The following is a 21,916-nucleotide window of genomic DNA, read 5'->3' as shown; positions in this document are numbered from 1 at the left end:
TGGTGTCTTATCAGATTGCTTTAAAGAAAACAAAAGAAACTGTTACAAAAAGAACATGTTGACACCCTACAGATGTAACCCACAGACTGTAAATACAGCTTTCAATGTTAGTTTGCTTTTCAGTGCTTTCTCATTAATTACAAACTTTTTACAGAACTGTAAAATTGCAAACAAAAGCATCTTCTCATCACATTTTCCTTAACAGAATTACTAAAGCACATTCAGCAAAATTAAAACTTTACCTTAACTATTTCCTCTATGAAGCAAACATGAGACACTGGATCTCTTTTCTTTGTTAATACTTTCTGCAAATGCTGAACCTGCAAAGAAGAATGTGTTGAGAGGAGTAAGTGACATCTAACATCTTCTGTCCTGTCTTGGTTTAGGTCCAGATGGCAGCTGAGCCCTACATGGCCGCTAACACAACTACTCCCCCACTCCTGATGGGATGGGAAGGAAAATGGGGAGAAAAATTCAAAACCCCATAGAACAATACCAAGAACGAAGGAACACCAGGGCTGACAATAGTGCTAATGAAGTAATACACAAAACACATGAGTAACAATCTCACCCAAACAGCTGCTAGCACTCAAAAACCTGTGGCATCTCCCAGCACCAGCCCTCCCCTTATACAGCTGAGATGACATCATATTGACTGGCTCAGGGGCCTATCTTGCCTGTGGTCCAACTCATCTTGTTGTGAGAAAATTAACCCTATCCTAGCCAAACCCAGGACATATGCAAAACTGCATGGCTAGGCAAGCATGCATCAGTTGCTGAGTACCTGTCCGCAAGCAGCACAGATCTGATCCATGAGCTTCTCCATGTTCGTCCAGAGGGCTGCTCGAAAAGCTGCTGTGTTCCCAGGTGTTGGCATTGCAGCTCTACCAGGGCCACCTAAATGTTGGGGTTTTTTAAACACACAGTAGCACATTTCAGCTTTCACATGTGAAAACTAATACATTGGAAATATAGATCTCTAAGTACTCTGACAAACCCACATAAAAGAGGTTCAGAACAGATCTCTGTGAATGGCCCCAGGTGTCCAAACTGAAAAGTCAGCTAAACTGAAGTTCAGTCATTATTACCTGCCCTGCCAGTTTAGATTTCCACAGAAATGCCAAGGCAATGCCAATCAGCACTGTTACAGGCTGTAATAGTGAAGTGACAGCCTTTGACACTGTCCCCCACAGCAAACTGCTGGCTAAGCTGTCAGCCCGTGGCTTGGATGGCAACACTCTGTGCTGGGTTAGGAACTGGCTGGAGGGCCGGACCCAGAGAGTGGTGGTGAATGGTGCCACATCCAGCTGGCAGCTGTCACTAGTGGTGTCCCTCAGGGATCTGTGCTGGGCCCCATCCTCTTTAACATCTTCATAGATGATCTGGATGAGGGCATGGAGTCAGTCATCAGCAAGTTTGCAGATGACACCAAGCTGGGGGCAGATGTGACTGGGTTGGAGGGCAGAAGGGCTCCGCAGCGGGACCTTGACCGCCTGCACAGATGGGCAGAGTCCAATGGGATGGTGTTCAATAGCTCCAAATGCTGGGTGCTGCACTTTGGCTACAACAACCCCATGCAGAGATACAGGCTGGGGTCAGTGTGGCTGGAGAGCAGCCAAACAGAGAGGGATCCAGGGGTGCTGATTGATACCCACCTGAACATGAGCCAGCAGTGTGCCCAGGTGGCCAAGAGAGCCAGTGGCATCCTGGCCTGCATCAGGAATGGTGTGGTCAGCAGGAGCAGGGAGGTCATTCTGCCCCTGTACTCTGCACTGGTTAGACCACACTTTGAGTACTGCGTTCAGTTCTGGGCCCCCCAGTTTAGCAGGGACATTGAGATGCTTGAGCGTGTCCAGAGAAGGGCAATGAGGCTGGTGAGAGGCCTTGAGCACAAGCCCTACGAGGAGAGGCTGAGGGAGCTGGGATTGTTTAGCCTGGAGAAGAGGAGGCTCAGGGGTGACCTTATTGCTGTCTACAACTACCTGAAGGGTGGTTGTAGCCAGGAGGAGGTTGCTCTCTTCTCTCAGGTGGCCAGCACCAGAACGAGAGGACACAGCCTCAGGCTGCGCCAGGGGAGATTTAGGCTGGAGGTGAGGAGAAAGTTCTTCACTGAGAGAGTCATTGGACACTGGAATGGGCTGCCTGGGGAGGTGGTGGAGTCGCTGTCCCTGGGGCTGTTTAAGGCAGGATTGGACGTGGCACTTGGTGCCATGGTCTAGCCTTGAGCTCTGTGGTAAAGGGTTGGACTTGATGATCTGTGAGGTCTCTTCCAACCCTGATGATACTGTGATACTGTGTGAAATGACAGAGACTGTATGTAGTTGTGAAAAATACAGGTATTATCAACTCAGGACTCAAAATGCATGAGTGAACTTCTAAAAAAAAGTGGTATTCCAGATGAAGTGCATGCAGTTTCTAAACCATCACATTTTTTTGGAGAGGCTACATTTCTTTATTATGCCAGGGATTATGGTTTTGGACTCCCAACTTTTCCAAAGTGGGGTTTTTTTTTTCAGTTTTAAATGTTTATATTGTGAAAGTACAAATGTGCCTGCTGGCCTGGTTCCTCATTACTCTGTGGTATCTGAGCTAACATGTGGGAACTAAATGATTAATAATGCAACATTCCTTCATATTTAATATACTGCTTTCAGATGATGTCTATCTGACAAAAGCATCACAATGTAATTTCAGGCTTGTTCCATTGCTTGCAAATAATTTTGTAAACATGATCCTTCCATCAACACAAACAAAGCAGAAGTTCAATTTATCTTTCCATGGCAATATACAAAAAAATGCTGCAAAGTTGTAAACTAATGTCAATTTTCTGGTCAGGTCAGACAAAATGAGGGGAGGGATGAGGGATAAAAGAAAACTTCTGAGCCCAGTTATAATAGACAAACCGAATTTTGGGTTTGTATTAGAGTATTTCTGAGACATACCTACTCCCACCCTCTGTTGGTTAAAGCAAGCAGGGAAACATTGCTACGATAGGCTTGGATGTTAGGTTTTCTTCCATTTAACAGCATACTACTGTAATAAAAAAAAATTAAAATTCTCCTACCCCTTGTAACAGTTTGAGTCAATACTTTGATATCCAAAGCATTTTTTATGTTCTCCTCTAGGACTACACAGTATCCATCCACCACAGTAGCAATGGTATCCTTCAAAGTCCCAAGGTTATAGAAAACCTGAAGAGCAGTTCCCACTTGAGTAGGATTCTAGAGAAAGAAGAATAAAAAAGTCAATTACAATCTTTAACTATAAAGCTATAGAGGGTTTTTTTTTAATGATGAAGCATCATTTTACTAGGCCAGCTCATTTTTAAGTTCAGTCTGCTAATTAATTTCTTTTAACATTAAATATCTGGCATCCTTACTGCAAAACAGAGAGTAAAGGAGAGGACTGATTTCCATTAATTCTTAGCTTCTTTTGGTGCTATCCTCTGAATAGTAAGAACAGAAAGAAAGGAACTGGGAGCACAGCTGGCAACATATAACTTGGGGTGGGTTACCAGTAGGGATGCAGTAATTCCAAGGTTAGTTACACTACATAGCTGTATTCAGCTATGGTGTAGATAGTAATATTGTTTTAATGTGTAGCATTTCTAACAGTCATTTAAGTATTAAACAGTTCATTAAATGTGATGCAGACTTAAAAAAAACCCAAAACAACAACTACACAAGGACAAGCAGAGGTGACCAGGTCAAGCCCCTACTACTGGAGAATTTCAGCTTGCATTTCTACATTTCTATTTCTAATGCTGGCAACTTCATCTTCTTCACAGCAGAAGTAAGAGTGCAAAATTACACAGTGATAACTTCCAAAGCCCAAAAAAAAAAAAAAAGCCAAGAGTCTCTGCATTGTTCAGTTTTCCAAGAATTCACAAGAGAGAGAGAATTATCAAAAAAAAATTGTCCAGGTCCATTGTTTAAGAGACCTTTGATTAACAATAAATCTGGTGATAATTCACTGATCAACACTAAATACTGTCATGAGTGCTATTTAGCAAGAGAAAAGCCTCAAATTATTGCCTTTGGAAAGTAAGCATTGTCATCCCCTACTGAATACTGCTTTTTTATTTAGCATCCACAAGCACTTAGTAGAGGGGGTGATCACTTGATCACACACACATTAGACAGTTTTCTGTCATTTTTCTTAGTGACTTCTGCCAGCGGTAAAGATGATCTGGTAGAACTCCTGGCACTCAGAAGCAACTAAGACCATAGGCAGGTTCCACTAGAAACCCCACTTCAACTCTCTCCTGGCAGCGAGACCTTACACCACTGCACTCTTCCTGCTGGCCGCTGCAGCAGCAGTAGCCAGTAACAATGAAAGGTTCTGCTGCGAGACCAATGCAAGATGAAGCAGCAAAGGGTCTGCTTCATCTTCCTCAGGTCACAGTGTTTTCATCTAGGTGCTCCTGAGTGAAAGAAACAGGGTGTGATCATCTGCCTTTCAAGTGTGGGGAGCTTGCACTGATACTATAGCAGTCAACCTATGAGGTGACTGCTGTGCTGAGGATTCACTTGCTGGTTTATTACCCTGCTGCAACAGGTCTTCTAATACATTGAGGAGCAGTGCATTCTCCTCAAATGTACCCTGCAAGAGGTCATGGCACTATTACCTACACATTTGTCACTCCTACTAGGCTTTCTGCAAATATCAGAACAACAGCTGAAGTAAGATAGCTAAGTCCCATCCCCTTCCCCACAACTTCAACGAGGAGTTCCCAGGTTTAATGGAAAGTGAAGGAATATTAGGCATGTATTATGGTTTTCAGACCTTATACTAACTGTACCAATTTATTTTTCCAAACAGTGTGGGAGTTAATGAGCATTCCCAGCACAGTATTATGGGCCTGAGACTTGTAGGTTTAGTTTTTTGACAACTGGGTATGCTGTAAAATTTCTAAGCATCCTGTGGGTGTACTTGTGGAGGTGGGCAAGTAAGCCATAAAGACTGGAAGATTAATGGGATGTCAGAAAATGAAGAGCATTACAATGCAAGGAGGAAATTTGGGGATAGAATGAACAAGAGAAATAAAATATAAATGGAAAGAGGATGGCGGAAAAAAAAAAGAAAAGAAACTGGAAGGAATGAAAAGAAACTGAAAGGCAGGAAAGCAAAGATAGACTCATCTCATTTACCAGTCTTGCCTGTTGAAACTTTCATAGAATATTTATACAATTATAAAAGTAGGCAGAGAGTCAATAATGTAAAACTGATACCTTTCTGCTACAGTAAGTGCTCTCAAACAAGTTTTATTCAGACTCTAATGTCCATATATTAATAAAGAAAAAAACAGAACAGCATCTAAATGTGAATAGAGCACTATCCAGACTTGAAAAAACAACCAATACTTTCCTACAAACAGGCAGTATAAGCATAAATAATTTCAGTATAAGCATAAATAATTTCTCACATCATAGCTCAGCAAACTAACTCTAGAGCTGCTTGTCAATAAAGACATAAAAATGTGCTGTAACAGAGCCTGAGCTATGTTTCAAAAGAATCAATTTTGTCCCCAAATTGTCAACAATTCATTTTGAAGTTAGAAAGTTAGGGAAGAACCAAAACACATCATTATGGAAAATAGCTATCTGCTCAACATATCTTCCAAGTCTATCATCAAAGCTAAAATCAGAGTAGAACAAAGTTCATGCAGTTGACTTCTTATTGTCTTTAAATTGTTGACATGACCATTGACAGAGGGCTTCCAGGTTAAATATTTATCTTTTACAACACGAATTTCAGACAAGTTAAAACAGTGACAATGGAAAATAAAGCATCTTTTTTGATTGTTTCATAAATAGTGTATTTGTCTCCACTAAAAACAGTATGTGGTTTACATGCCTCAGACAGAACATATGAAGTCCATTGTTGGTTTACCACTCATCCTAAGAGAATTGCATTTTTTATGCACAGTTAGCTTCTGGGTTTGGACAATATGCTATCTTGGGACAAGCATTATTCCATGAAAAGAAAATGTTGAAAAGCAGGAAGAAAACAAATGGCTGTGCTTTCAAGCTTGCATACATATCTCAAAATTAGACTGTTTATGGTAAATGGACAAAAGCTTGAGAATCAGTACTACAGAATTCGCCACTGCTAAAAGACCTTATTTATTAGAATTTGCCCCTAATATTTTCCTTCTATTTGAGAAAGCTGAAAGCTAAACATTTCCAAGATTCAAAAGACTGCCATAATTTTCATCACATTAGAGACTAATATTCAGAACAGCAATCCAACAGGAACAAAAGGAAAAATAATCTAACTATTCCTGAGATGGAATTTAATGAGTTTATTAGCAGTACTTTATAATCAAGTTGTCTGACACTGCAGGCAACTACACTTAGCAATTTTAAATGTTCTCCTTAGAATCTCTGTCCATAAGATCCTATGCTCCCTTGTATTATTTTGTAAATGAAGGCTCAGAGGCAGTAGTTCTTACCAAACATAAAGCAGGCTGTTTTTACTATGTATGAGCACTTACAGCAAGAGCATGACACAATTCTGCTTCTCACAAGATAGCGTCTTGCAAGAAAATAACCTTCTGCAGAAGAAATTAGCATCCTAAGAATATCTATGTACATGCCCTAAACTTAAAGTCACGGCCATCAAAAAAGCTGGGGGCCAAGAAAAATAGTACAGCATTTAGTAAAGTATCACAGTATCACCAAGGTTGGAAGAGACCTCACAGATCATCAAGTCCAACCCTTTACCACAGAGCTCAAGGCTACACCATGGCACCAAGTGCCACGTCCAGTCCTGCCTTGAACAGCCCCAGGGACAGCGACTCCACCACCTCCCCGGGCAGCCCATTCCAGTGTCCAATGACTCTCTCAGTGAAGAACTTTCTCCTCACCTCCAGCCTAAATCTCCCCTGGCGCAGCCTGAGGCTGTGTCCTCTCGTTCTGGCACTGGCCACCTGAGAGAAGAGAGCAACCTCCTCCTGGCCACACAGCATAATCTAATAAACACCACCATAGACAAGTGAAATAAAACTACAACCCTACAAACTGTAGGCCTATAACACTACCCAATCAAAGATTAACTACGGCGACCTTCAGTTTGCTGGGAGCTGAGGAGAGATGAAGAAATTATAATGAAGCAGGAAGTTAAGGAGAGATGAAGTCCACTAACGACACCCTTCTCCATTCAAAGCACTCCTCCATATGGCATGTCACAATATAGTAAGTTATAGATATATGGGAACTAAATTCCACAAATTTTTAGGAGTGTAGGAAGACAGTGAATCATCAGTTCAACATATGAAGAAAAAGAAACTACCTTCCCAAAAAAATCAACTTGCTCAAAAGCAAGTTCTACCATGAAAGCAACTTTCACAAATATTCAAAAACATATAGTTTCTCGGCATCCTTTGGATAATATATTAAATAGCTTGGTCAGAAGGGTGATACTACCCTTCTGTCTACAACTACCTGAAGGGGCATTGTAGCCAGGTGGGGGGTGGCCTCTTCTCCCAGGCAACCAGCAGTAGAACAAGGGGACACGGTCTCAAGTTGTGCCAGGGTAGGTATAGGCTGGATGTTAGGAAGAAGTTCTTCACAGAGAGAGTGATTGGCATTGGAATGGACTGCCCAGGGAGGTGGTGGAGTCACCATCCCTGGGGGTCTGCAAGAAAAGACCAGATGAGGCACTTAGTGCCATGGTCTAGTTGATTGGATAGGGCTGGGTGATAGGTTGGACTGGATGATCTTGGAGGTCTCTTCCAACCTGGTTGATTCTATGATTCTACTAGCCACCACTTGAAAATAGGCATGTTCCAATTTATGTTTTAGCTACTCATCCAGCAGCAACTATGCAGAGTTGTTCACACCAAACACATTTGCTCATTTTGTCTATCATTTTACTAATAGAATTTCAAATTCATTTTATCCCATCCCAGTTGGTTTTGCAGACCAGCATAAAGTAGAAGAGTGGTAAGTGCCATGTAGTCATTAAATATGAATGTTTTTTTCCAGAATTATGTCATGTGGTTGTTTTCAAGGGTAAGCCACAAGACTCGATGTCGTCCCTCATTACACTTACAGTCATTCTGCAGAATCATAGAATGGGTTAGGTTAAGAAGGGACCTTAGAAATCATCTACTCCAACCTCCCCCGCCATGGGCAGGGACACCTCTCAAGTAGACTCAACAGAGCTGAATCCCATTTGGTCTCTTGTGTTCCCACAAAGACAATTCTGTGAAGACAGATATACATTTATAATTTGAAAATATCTCTTAGGATGCAACCAAGACTTTTTTTGTCAACTGCAACACTGCAACGATTTTATGATGTCCAACATTGTAGTCTTTCATTTTATGATTGCCACCAGTATTATCAGAACAATCTTCTGAAAGTATGACTAAATAAAGAGCAAGATGCCTTTTCATAATTAGAAATGCAGCTTGGATGAGCAAGCCTGTTCCTCACAAGGGCGTGTAGTTATGACACTGAGCTAATTTGGGGACGAGAAGAATCTAGCATAAGGCTGAACCAAAAAACAAGAATCTGGATGATGGCAAAACTAATTGGCTCAAGTGCTACAAATACAGCTTCCAGACTCACACTCTGCTTTCTCAGGGTGTGAGATTCACCACAGGAATCAATGTTCTCCAGTCAGTGCTGTCCTAGGGAACACCACATCATTACTTCTTTATCTAGTGCAAATCTGTCCATATGACCCCAAGAAGCAAGGTTCTCACCAGTATGGACTATCCAGTTCCTTCTCAAATGAAGATGTGTTAATCACCAAAGTTGTGCCAGGGTAGGTATAGGCTGGATATTAGGAAGAAGTTCTTCACAGAGAGAGTGATTTCCCATTGGAATGGGCTGCCCAGGGAGGTGGTGGAGGCACCGTCCTTGGGGGTCTTCAAGAAAAGACTGGATGAGGCACTTAGTGCCATGGTCTAGTTGATTGGATAGGGTTGGGTGATAGGTTGGACTGGATGATCTTGGAGGTCTCTTCCAACCTGGTTGATTCTATGATTCTATTTATGATCAATACTACTTGTAACAATTACAACTACTTTCATAAAGAAGTAGTGTTACAAATTAATTAGCTGGCAATTGTCACATAGTTAAATTTCTTAGGTGCCTGTGCCATATAGTCAGAACAGCTCACTGGTGAAATGTCCTTTCACATGATGGTTTGGAAGCACCACATATGGAGAAATCAAACTTAGACTAGTCCCTCACTTAGAAATTATATTCCATTGCTCTAATGTACACAAGAACACTCCTGCTTTGCTTACTAAAATCAAAACAGCAACTCTGACTGAAAATCTTCATCACTACATAGGGAACAGATGATCCTGTTCAGGAAAGGTTGTGGCAGGAACCAAACACAAAGTCTCCACTGTAGATACAGCTATATGTGTACATACTGCTCAACAGCTGTGATTTCAGTGTGCTGCCACATCCTTACCTCTTATGTGGTACAATAGTTAGTATGTCCCATACACAAGCACTAAAAGCACAACACACTAAAAGAGAATGACATGTGTTGCTTAGCTGAAGAAGGATCTGTAATTACTAATTAGTCCAGTTATCACTTCAACAGAGTGGTCTGACAATGTGGCAAGCAAAAAATAACATAAATAATATTTGAACAAAGCCACATTTCCTAGCCATCTAGAAATAACCAGCATTAAAATACAACAGCCCTAGAGCAAGCCACACATTAAAATAATGAAACTCATAAACTAACATATATTCTGACAGGAAATACAAAAGGTTACTGCAGTCCTCCCAGAGTACAGACAAAAGTAGTTTCCAGGATGATACTTCTGAGTATCTTTGACTGGCATTTAGTATTAAATAATCATTCAGTAGTAGATTTACTACATTGAGAACTACTTCCATTACTTTTCTACATTTAGTTCACAGCTCATGTTGTTATGTATGAGATAGCAGTTGCAATTTCAAACACTGTACAGCTTTACAAGGTCAGTCAAATAATAATTTTAAAAAAAAGACCCCTCTGCAAGGCTGAGAATCTCATCAGATCTTCATTTACACTACTTATTCCTTCTCCGCTCTTGCCACCACTAAACATACTGCCTCCTTCAAATATATTTCCCACAGAAAATGTTACTACACCTAATGACATGTCCTGCTACTTGAAGGCCAAATGATTGAGAAAGGGTTTGCAAACACTTGCAGCTAACAACTAAAAGCATCCCTTGCAGACATTAAAAGCAAAAAAAGGGAGAAGTTATGGAAAGTTCAATTTAAAGACCTCAAGCAGGTAAGCAGTGAAGGAAACTCAGCCAACTTAGTCACAGCCAATGCAAAATGACCTCTTGAGCAGAATTAATAATTTACTAAGTGCGGGAATTCTTGCTTTGCAGTATCACTCAGCTATTTTAACAGCAGGAAAAATAACAGAAAACTAAAAGTAGAAATTAAATGCAAATTAAATTCATCTGCAGTCCAAAAACAGGATTTTAGTATTTCATTTCCAAAAGCCCATGCATTAAAAAAAACCTAATTGGTATATCACAACTCCTAAAAATGCAGCTACTTAGAGAATTATGTCTCTATACCCATTATCACCCCATCTGTCTTTTACTCTGTTCATCTGAAATCTGAGCAATATGTGAAAAGGTCAAACTGACAATGTAAAGCCTGAGAATACAGACTTCTTTCTAATGATCTTCCAGTTCCTCTTGTTTTGACCTTTGCAGTGTTGGGAGCAGTGAGATGTTAAAACGTTGTAATTTCCTATGGAAGGTAATATTGATATAACACATTGTCTAGACTCCAGAAGAGCACATTTTAAACCCTAAGAGGCAAGAATCCCAAAGCTAAAGATTCAAATATGGCTAGGTTAAAATACCTACCTTCTGTCAGCCCATGTTTAGAACACACAACTTCTTTTGGTAGACAGATTTTCACAAGAACAGAAAACAGACGTAAAGCAGAGTCACAAACCTCAGCACGTCCTCAAACTAGGTCAGACTTTTGTTTCATAGAAAAACAAGAAGTAAATAACAAGAAGCACTGCTCTACAAAAGTTGGGGGGGAGGGGGGAACCCAGCAGCAATAAAATACTAGAAACCAAAGAAACAAGATTTTTCAATACAGCTAAATAGCTTGCCAAAACACTTATTCTCTATGCTAGCATAAGCAAAGCAACAGATGGCTAAGAGCTAATGGAACAGAAAGGCATCAGGAGCTGTTGTTAAGAATTATCTCATGAAACATCAAGCAATATTCTGAAGTTTACCAAGCCTTAGGCTACCAATGTGACAGCAATTTAAAAGAACATATCTGGCACCTCTGAGGGCACATCAGCTAGATCACCCAACTCATAACAACTACAAATTTTATTCCACAATTCTGTATTTGAGTGTAGCAAGTGTATACATTCAGTATTGAAATCATATAAAACTAACAGGCAACAAAGAAATGGGGACATCTGAGCCGAATCAACCTTCTTAAACTGTTTCTCTCATCTCTTACACAACTTTGTCAATCATTAAAGCCCTCATCAATAATGAACCAGCTGGCTGGTTAATGTGAAGACATAGCATCTCTATTAAAAACACAGCTATCACTTTCTGACGAAGGTCAGAGAACAGAGGGCAAGGTTGTAACATCTCTGTTCTCCTTGTGCAACTGCAACTTGTACCTGCTGACTCAAATCCCATCACTGAACCACAGAACTATAGGACAGAAAATTTCATTAATAATTCTGATCTTTGGACAGAAGCTTGAGACCAGATACTTTCTCAAAAGCTCTTACAAAGCAGAAATGTCAAGTTTTACTTTTAACTCAGTCTTAATATTTAAGATTAGGAGTCAGCCACTAAATTTTTCTGTTTATAAAAAAATCCCATTTCAGATAAAACATCCTTTAAATGGTATGTTGCAAATGATCTAAACATCTCTCAAAAGCCACCTGCTTTTTCTTGTTCTCTTGGTAGTCCTTGCAACAAGATAATAATTACCTATGCAAGTGACAATATCTAATTTCTGCAATCTGTGCACATATTGCCAACAGCTCTGAATTAACCCTCGAATATTTAAAAGGAAATAACTTTAAAATGTGATTTTATTTTAAATTATTCTCAGTTATTTTCATATTCAACCCTAATGAGGTTTTGGAGTCTCCTTCTCTGGAGGCTTTCAAGACCTGTCTGGATGTGTTCCTGTGTGATCTGCACTAGATTATGGTCCTGCTCTGGCACAGGGGTTGGACTCAACGATCTCCAGAGGTCCCTTCCAACCCTTAACATCCTGTGATTCTGTGTTGTGACCCACAGGCAGACCTCCATCAGTGCCAGATTCACTGTTGGAGGACATTTAAAAACATTTTATTTCTTCTTAATACAAACTTCAAATTCCTTGTGTCACTCACTGACAGGAAATTTCGAGTCTACAGATTATTTGGCGAAGAATCACAGAATAGTTGAGGTTGACAAGGACCACTGGAGATCATCTAATCCACCACCCTGCTCAAAGCTCCTTGTCTTTCTTAAACTGGGGAGTCCAGAACTGGACACAGTACTCCTGATGTGGCCTCACCGGAGTATCACAGTATCACAGTATCACCAAGGTTGGAAGAGACCTCACAGATCATCAAGTCCAACCCTTTACCACAGTGCCCAAGGTTAGACCATGGCACCAAGTGCCACATCCAACCCTGCCTTGAACTGCCCCAGGGACGACTCCACCACCCCCCCAGGCAGCCCATTCCAGTGCCCAATGACTCTCTCAGTGAAGAACTTTCTCCTCACCTCCAGCCTAAATTTCCCCTGGCGCAGCCTGAGGCTGTGTCCTCTTGTTCTGGCGCTGGCCACCTGAGAGAAGAGAGCAACCTCCCCTTGGCCACAATCACCCTTCAGGTAGTTGTAGACAGCAATAAGGTCACCCCTGAGCCTCCTCTTCTCCAGGCTAAACAATCCCAGCTCCCTCAGCCTCTCCTCGTAGGGCTGTGCTCGAGGCCTCTCACCAGCCTCGTCGCCCTTCTCTGGACACGCTCAAGCATCTCAGTGTCCTTCCTAAACTGGGGGGCCCAGAACTGAACACAGTACTCAAGGTGTGGTCTGACCAGTGCAGAGTACAGGGGCAGAATGACCTCCCTGCTCCTGCTGACCACACTATTCCTGATGCAGGCCAGGATGCCACTGGCTCTCTTGGCCACCTGGGCACACTGCTGGCTCATGTTCAGGCGGGTATCAATCAGTACCCCCAGATCCCTCTCTGTCTGGCTGCTCTCCAGCCACTCCGACCCCAGCCTGTATCTCTGCATGGGGTTGTTGTGGCCAAAGTGCAGCACCCTGCACTTGGAGCTATTGAACACCATCCCATTGGCCTCTGCCCATCTGTGCAGGCGGTCAAGGTCCCGCTGCAGAGCCCTTCTGCCCTCCAACCCAGCCACATCTGCCCCCAGCTTAGTGTCATCTGCAAACTTGCTGATGACTGACTCGATGTAGAGTACAAGGGCAGAAGAACTTCCCTCAACCTGCTAGCCACACTCTTCTTAATACACCCCAAGACAGCATTGGCCTTCTTGGCCACAACAGCACATTGCTGATTCATGGTTAACTTGTTATCCATCAGGACTCCCAGGTACTTCTCCACAGAGCTGTTTTCCAGCAGGTCAACCCCCAACCTGCAGATGGGCTTATCCGTCCCTAGGTTCAGGACTCTACAACTGCCCTTGTTGAACCTCACTGGGTTCCTCTCCATCCGACTCTCCAGCCCATCCAAGTCTCAGTGAATGGTAGCACAGCCTTCCAGTCTATCAGCCACTCCTCTCAGATTTTTACCACCAGTGAACCTGCTGAGAGTACACACCCTATCCAGGGCAACGACTTCCAGGTCATTGGTGAATATACTGAACAAGAGCAGACACAATACTGTTCCCTGGGGAACATGATTACCTAAAGGCCTCCAACTAGACCCTGCCACACTGATTACAACCCTCTTCAGTTCTGTCATTCAGTCACCTCTCAATCCACCTCACTGCCCACTCATCTAACCCACAATTCCTAAGTTTACCTCTGAGAATGTTATGGGAGACAGTGTCAAAAGCTTTTCTGGTTGAGGCAGAGAACATTCACTGCTCTTCCTTCATCTACCCAGACAGCCACATTATGCCTAGTTTCGTCTGCAGCTATCACATGCATTTGGGATCCTACTCAGCTAATGAAAAACATCAGTCCCCACCCCTCACTTCTGTTAGCTGCTAGTAATGCATTTTGAAACTTTCACACAAATAGGAACTTACTGGGGTGATACCTGCAGAGAAAGAAGAGAGATAAAAGAGGAGAAGGATAAGGGGTTAAGTGTTCCACACAAAGGATGCTATTCATCATCCAGGAGCTGCTTATTTTGATGCAAGATTTCTCCTTTCTAATGCAACATACTGTCCAGTTTTGTATCTCATTTCAAGCCACCCCAGAGATCTAAATCTTTTATTACTGTAAGAACACTTCCAAATGTTAACATAATGCAAAATTTCATGTAGCAGGTCGCAAACACAATGAAACACCCATTCTGCAGTCATTAAAACAAAGAGCAGATTTTTAACCTGAGAAAAATACAAACTGAATTATATTATCTTAGATGAGCATCATGGACAGTCGATCATATTTTTCACTCCGTTCCATGCAGATGTGGCTTATTAATGCTTTATGTTTTTCTCAGATCACCTAATTGCATTATTTCAGAACCTGTTAACAATCAACGGTCAACAGCACAAACCACAAATAGAATTACAGTCTGGGAGAGGCATTTAACAATAACATACTATTTTATCTGGAGAGAAGGCACCTCAGTGTAGCCTCTGTTTAGAAGAGAGACAGATACACAGTACCAATTAAAAAGATGGGGATGGATAACACACAGACCAAGCCAAAGCCAAGGTCAGCCTCTGCTCAGTCATAACCCTGGAATCCTAGAAGAATTTCACACACACTGTCTAACTTTGAACTTCCAAACCAAATCAGAAATTACTTCAATCAGTTTGGTATAAACCACTCAAATTAATTATTAGTTTTGGAATAAGACTATTTCAGTTTTGATTAAGTCCATTATATAGAAACTAGAGTCACATAATTAAAATACAACAATGTCTGATAAAGGAAACCTGCAGTTCTCATTCCAATTTTACCTCAACTTAGCCTGCCTTCCTTGTTCTGTAGCAATGTAAACACTGCTTCCCTATTATACAGCTTCACCTTACCATCTCCCACTCCATCCTCCAGCCCTCCTGTAGTCCAGTTTTCCTAACAGCTCCTTCCATTCATGTGTTTCTCTTTGAAGCTACTTGTAACTCCTAAAGTTAATTTTCACTGGTTTTATTGAGATACTGTCCTTGGTCTCCCCCATTTTATTTACAAAGCCTTTCACAGTTGAGCTGTTCATAGCACTGGCCCATGTCCCTCTGCATATAAATGGATAAATCAATTATGATATTTGCATTAATTACCTTAAAAGCATTACAATCAGGTATGGTCTTGCCTTTGTAAGTATTGTCTAGTCTTAATGGAGTTTCAGGTTTTGCAATGTGCTTAGAGCTGTCCAAGACATAATGGTTGACATGTTTCTAATCCACAGAAACCACCTAAACAGATTGAGAACCAGAACACACAAGCAGACCATCCAGCAGCCTCTAATTTAAAATCCTATCTGTCTGTAAAGAATTCTCAATTCAATGTTTTTAAATATTCCTATGTTATGATGATCCTCATTCTATGAAGAATAATTCTTTAGTCACCGCAAATTACATTTACTAATTGGTACAAAACTAAACTGTTTCATATTTCAGAAGAACTAATCTCAATGGGAAGATCTAACATACAAGGTAGTTTCTGATAGCTTTCTACAGTGTCATGACTTTTTTTTTTCTCCTTAACACAACGGATAGCTGCCAATTAATTTCATTTAAAGCCTACAATTTTTAGACCACTAAATCTACCTATATGATCCAAAAAGCGTTACTGAGTTAAAGTATTGCTAATATGTATCTAAAACATCATCACCAGTGGAAGATTACATTTTAACACCAAATCAATCAAGACAAATTTTCCAAAAAAGGGCCAGGAGTGAATTTTTAAATTATCCATCTGATTCTTACATTCAATTGTCACTAAACAGAATACACAGAATCTGGCAAACAGATGCAATGATTCATAGTGAGTTAAGAGATGCAAAACATTAATGACTTCTCAATCTTCACCCATTACTTTACCATAGAAGACAGTTATATAAAAATACTGTTCAAATCAGACGTATTTTTAGGAATACCCATTTACAGAAACTATTTATAAACCACTTTCTTGCACTATTATAAAAACAGGAACAGAAATGATAGGATTAGCAGGGACAATGAATAATAAATCCTTAGAAATAAACACTGGAAAGTGCAGGCTATTTGTTCTGCTGCACGGAGAAGTGCAGTAAAGTCCTTGCAAATACTCCATTATCCAGTCATAGTTTTTTGGTCTAATTCTGCATTTATGAGTCACAAACACCTACAGGGAAAAAAAAAAGAAAGAAAGAAAGAAAAAACCCAGACACATAATCTGTCAATCCACTTTGATTAACCATTTACATAGGCTAGAAGCAGTCAAGAATTTCACTTTTACAAAAACACTGTGTCACAGTTGGACACCAATTGCATTAAGCTTCCTAAATTACCTCTACACAGGGGAAGAGCACAATGGCAAAGTGATATAAAGCTTTTTGTACCACAGTTGAAAACTGACAAATTCTGTACAATCCCATAATCTGTTTCTAATTCAATATATTTATTTTAATAAATGCTCACAGCCTCTTGGATATCTGAAATATCAGGATCTCACAGCACAAAAGAGACTATCATCCTGTCTATTATTTTCAAGGCCTTATAACTCAGCAGTAAAAAATGAAAGTCAAAATGCAGAAACAAAATCTGTTTAATTTTGAAAGAAAGCCTCTGTTTTCCTATGTTTACACAGTAGAAATTAGTCTAGCACCTTGGAATGACTTCTCCATTAACAAGTCTTTTTATTCTTTTTTTCCTAATCATCCTTTAAGAAAAGCAGTACTTTTTAAATGAAATTAAAAACCTTATCTACATATTCTCTATCCATTAGATACTGCTTTCCAATGCTTCTAGTAGCAATGAACATGACCAGCAATCATTATTAAATATACCTTGGAGCTTCACTCACTGCAGGGAGATGAAATACTCTGGCATTTGAAATCACTGCACATTTTCAGAATATCCCCAGGTAGTGCCACTGGACACTGAGTTTTAGTGAACAATCACTGGCATGTCAAACATTTATTTTCATTCAAAAACATTCATGTTCACATAGCGAGAGAGGTGTATCTACACTTATTATCACAGTATCACAGTATTATCAGAGTTGGAAGAGACCTCACAGATCATCAAGTCCAACCCTTTACCACAGAGCTCAAGGCTAGACCATGGCACCAAGTGCCACGTCCAACCTTGCCTTGAACAGCCCCAGGGACGGCGACTCCACCACCTCCCCGGGCAGCCCATTCCAGTGTCCAATGACTCTCTCAGTGAAGAACTTTCTCCTCACCTCCAGCCTAAATCTCCCCTGGCGCAGCCTGAGGCTGTGTCCTCTTGTTCTGGTGTTGGCCACCTGAGAGAAGAGAGCAACCTCCTCCTGGCCACAATCACCCCTCAGGTAGTTGTAGACAGCAATAAGGTCACCCCTGAGCCTCCTCTTCTCCAGGCTAAACAATCCCAGCTCCCTCAGCCTCTCCTCGTAGGGCTGTGCTCAAGGCCTCTCACCAGCCTCGTCGCCCTTCTCTGGACACGCTCAAGCATCTCAATGTCCCTCCTAAACTGGGGGGCCCAGAACTGAACACAGTACTCAAGGTGTGGTCTAACCAGTGCAGAGTACAGGGGCAGAATGACCTCCCTGCTCCTGCTGACCACACCATTCCTGATGCAGGCCAGGATGCCACTGGCTCTCTTGGCCACCTGGGCACACTGCTGGCTCATGTTCAGGTGGGTATCAATCAGCACCCCCAGATCCCTCTCTGTCTGGCTGCTCTCCAGACACTCTGACCCCAGCCTGTATCTCTGCATGCATCACCATAGTGCTGAAGAAGCTAGCAAATTTTAAAAGGCACTGTGGATGTACCAGGAGTCCAAAGTGAATGTATCAATAATAAAATATTTATGTCATTCTTCTTCATGCTTTAGTAATAAAAACAATATGCATTCAATAGTGTTTTCTTTAGCAAGGGCAAAAAGAACAACTGGCAAGTGAATTGGGAGCTAACACATTCACATCACACTTCGCTTTTTCCATCTGAAATGGGTAATCATTCACAATTGAAATCTATGCTGTAGGTACATGTGTTTCATTACTGCCACATGCACCAACAGTAACTTCTTTCAGCTTCGTGCATAATTCTTTCCTAGAAGGGAATGTCTGCCCATGTTTAGGTTTTGGGATTGTTGTTTGGTTGGTTTGATTTGGTTTGCTTTTGATGTGTGGGGTTTTTTACTGGATTGTGGTTGCTGTGGGGTTTGGTTGGTTGGGTTTTGTGGGTTGGGTTTTTTTTTTTGGGTTGGGTTTGGGTTTTTTTGATTGGTTTATTTGATTGTTTGTTAAAAAAAAAAGGTTGGATGCACGCACAAGTTAGATTTTAAAGCAAGTATGTCTAACCAACCATACAGAACAATGTCACTAGCACAACATTAAAACACATTAAATAACTGGGCAATTTTATGTTGTGGGTAATAAATCCACTTCAGGATACTTAATTGCAAATCTAAGCCCAGAAATGCACTTTCCCCCAGTTAAAAGTAAGCATAAGTATTTTCTCCACTACACCTCTCTGTACTCCTCTGCAACTCTGCCTCTAGAGGAGACACTAGAATCTGACTAAATACTTGGGACTTTTAAACAGCTGAAGGTTTGCTTTCATTTGAAACTGTTGTCGTGACAGGTTTCCATAGTACTTCCCTGTAGCAATCACTGCTTCTGCCTTCTCTGTTTTAAAAATAACTTTGAAGAGCAAAAAAAGGGGAGATTAAAAGAGAAAGGAAAAAAAACCAAACCTAACTAAATTGCCTCTGCATTACAGCCAGAATAGCAGCAGAAATGAAGCAAGACTGCAAGACCCTGTTTGCTGTCCCTTCCCCTTTTTCAGGTTTAAGTCACCAGAATAAGAGTCAGCTTATTTTAAAAATCATTTTCAACCATGTGACTTCTTGGGTAAAGAAGTAATAGCAGCACAATTAATGAAAAGTCTGTGAAACAGCAGTTCTTTCAGAGGCTGAAGTCCACATGGACTAGAGTTCATACGTAGCAGTTTTAGACATTAATTTTATCTAGGCCTAAATGCACAAAATGAACTGAACTCAGAACACTGGACTACAGTTATTCCTCCCTTTGAAGCACAAATATCATACCCCATGTCTATACCATCCTTATTAAGTATATTCAACCTCTAAGTACAAATGAGCTGTCTTTTCTGCGTAAGTAAATGATCATCTAATGAGGTACCTTAGTGTCAAACACCTTTGGCAGCCACAGCAGTGTGTGCCCATACCTGCCCTGCCCAGTGCTCTAGAGCAGGCTGCTCCCTCCCAAATCAGACACAGAATAATGCCCTCCCTTCAACTGGCTTAGGATCATAGAATCACAGAATTGTTTGAGTTTGAAAAGATCCCCAAGATCATCTATTTCAATCTTCAAACTAAGACCACCATGGACATTAAACTGTGTCCCAAAATAACATCTCCACATAGAATCATAGAATCAACCAGGTTGGAAGAGACCTCCAAGATCATCCAGTCCAACCTATCCCCCAGCCCTATCCAGTCAACCAGACCATGGCACTAAGTGCCTCATCCAGGCTTTTCTTCAAGACCCCCAGGGACGGTGCCTCCACCACCTCCCTGGGCAGTCCATTCCAATGCCAGTCACTCTCTCTGGGAAGAACTTCCTCCTAACATCCAGCCTAGACCTACCCTGGCACAACTTGAGACTGTGTCCCCTTGTTCTATTGCTGGTTACCTGGGAGAAGAGGCCTCCCCCCACCTGGCTACAATGCCCCTTCAAGTAGTTGTAGACAGCAATGAGGTCACCCCTGAGCCTCCTCTTCTCCAGGCTAAACAACCCCAGCTCCCTCAGCCTCTCCTCATAGGGTTTGTGCTCCAGGCCCCTCACCAGCTTTGTTGCCCTTCTCTGCACACGTTCCAGCACCTCAACGTCTCTCTTGAATTGAGGAGCCCAGAACTGGACACAGGACTCAAGGTGTGGCCTGACCAGTGCTGAGTACAGGGGAAGAATAACCTCCCTTGACCTACTGGCCACACTGTTCCCTGATGCAGGCCAGGATGCCACTGGCTCTCTTGGCCACCTGGGCACACTGCTGGCTCATCTTCAGCTTACTATCTATCAGTACCCCCAGGTCCCTTTCCTCCTGGCTGCTCTCCAGCCACTCAGTCCCCAGCCTGTAGCACTGCATGGGGTTGTTGTGGCCAAAGTGCAGAATCCTGCACTTGGCCTTGTTAAATCTCATCCCATTGGCCTCTGCCCACCCATCCAGCCTGTCCAGGTCCCTCTGCAGGGCTCTCCTACCTTCCAAGAGATCCACACCTGCTCCTAGCTTGGTGTCATCTGCAAACTTACTGATGATGGACTCAATGCCCTCGTCCAGATCATCAATAAAGATATTGAACAGGACTGGGCCCAGCACTGATCCCTGGGGAACACCACTAGTGACAGCTGCCAACTGGATGTGGCACCATTCACCACCACTCTCTGAGCTCGGCCATCCAGCCAGTTCTTGATCCAGCATAGAGTGAATCTGTCCAAACCATGAGCTGCCAGCTTGGCTAGGAGCTTCTTGTGGCAGACAGTGTGAAAGGCTTTGCTGAAGTCCAAGTAGACTACATCCACAGCCTTCCCCACATTCACCAGGCAGGTAACCTGATCATAAAAGGAGATCATGTTTAATACCTGGAGGGACAGCGACTCCACCACCTTCCTGGGCAACCCATTCCAATACCTATCTACTCTCTCCATAAAGAAGTTCTTCCTAATATCCAATCTAAACCTTCCTGGCACAATTTCAGGCCATTTCTTTTCATTTATCACCTTATACTAGGGAGAAGACACCAACACCCACTTCACTACAACCTCCCTTTAGGTAGCTGTAGAGAGCAATGAAGTGTTCAGTCTTCTTCAGACTGAACAATTCCAGTTCCTTCAATGCTTCTCATAAGACTTGTTCTCTAGACCCTTCATCAGCTTCATTGCCCTACTGTGGACATACTCCAGCAACTCAATGTCCTTTTTGTAGTGAGGTCCCAAAACTGAACACAGTTTTTGAGGTGTGGGCTTACCAGTGCCAACTACAGGGGCATAATCACTTCCCTATTACTGCTGACTATTCCCGATAAAGACCAGGATGCTGTTGGCCTTCTCAGCCACCTAAGCACACTGCTAGTTCATGTTCAAACAGCTGTCAACAAACACCTCCAGGTCCTTTTCTGTTGGGCAGCTTTCCAACTACTCTGTCCCCAAGGCTGTAGTGTTGCATGGGGTTCTTGGGAACCAAGTGCAGGACCTGGCATTTGACCTTGTTAAACTTCATACAGCTGTTCTCAGCCCATCCTCTTTGCAGAGCCTTCCCACCCTCAAGTAGATCAACACTCCACCCAATTTAATGTCATCTGCCAATTTATTGAGGTTGAAATCAATTTCTTTGTCTATGTTGATAAAGATGTTAAACAGATCTGGCCTCAGTACTGAGGCCTGGGGAACATCACTTGTAACTGGTCCCTAGCTGGATTTGACTCCATTGGCCACAACTCTGTGGGCCTGGCCATTCAGTCATTTTTTTACTCAACATAGCCATGAGCAATCACCTTCACCAGGAGGGTGCTGTGGAAAACTGTGTTGAAGGCTTTT

General features: G+C 42.0%; 1 protein-coding gene across 1 annotated transcript in view; it reads right to left on the bottom strand.

Moving 5' to 3' along the window:
* The window catches only part of COG5 (component of oligomeric golgi complex 5), a 205,206-nt gene that overhangs the window by 78,897 nt on the left and 104,393 nt on the right, over positions 1–21,916 (bottom strand). The window contains exons 8-10 of the mRNA XM_064142495.1: positions 3,065–3,221; positions 785–897; positions 243–320 (exon numbers count right to left, since the gene is read on the bottom strand). Of these exons, the coding sequence (XP_063998565.1) occupies positions 243–320; positions 785–897; positions 3,065–3,221 (348 nt within the window). The remainder of the gene's footprint in view (positions 1–242; positions 321–784; positions 898–3,064; positions 3,222–21,916) is intronic.

This window comes from Pogoniulus pusillus, chromosome 4 (genome assembly GCF_015220805.1).
Source record: "Pogoniulus pusillus isolate bPogPus1 chromosome 4, bPogPus1.pri, whole genome shotgun sequence".
Lineage (NCBI taxonomy): Eukaryota > Metazoa > Chordata > Aves > Piciformes > Lybiidae > Pogoniulus > Pogoniulus pusillus.
Note: the sequence above shows the minus strand (reverse complement) of the source record. Positions and strands in the feature narration are given on the sequence as shown.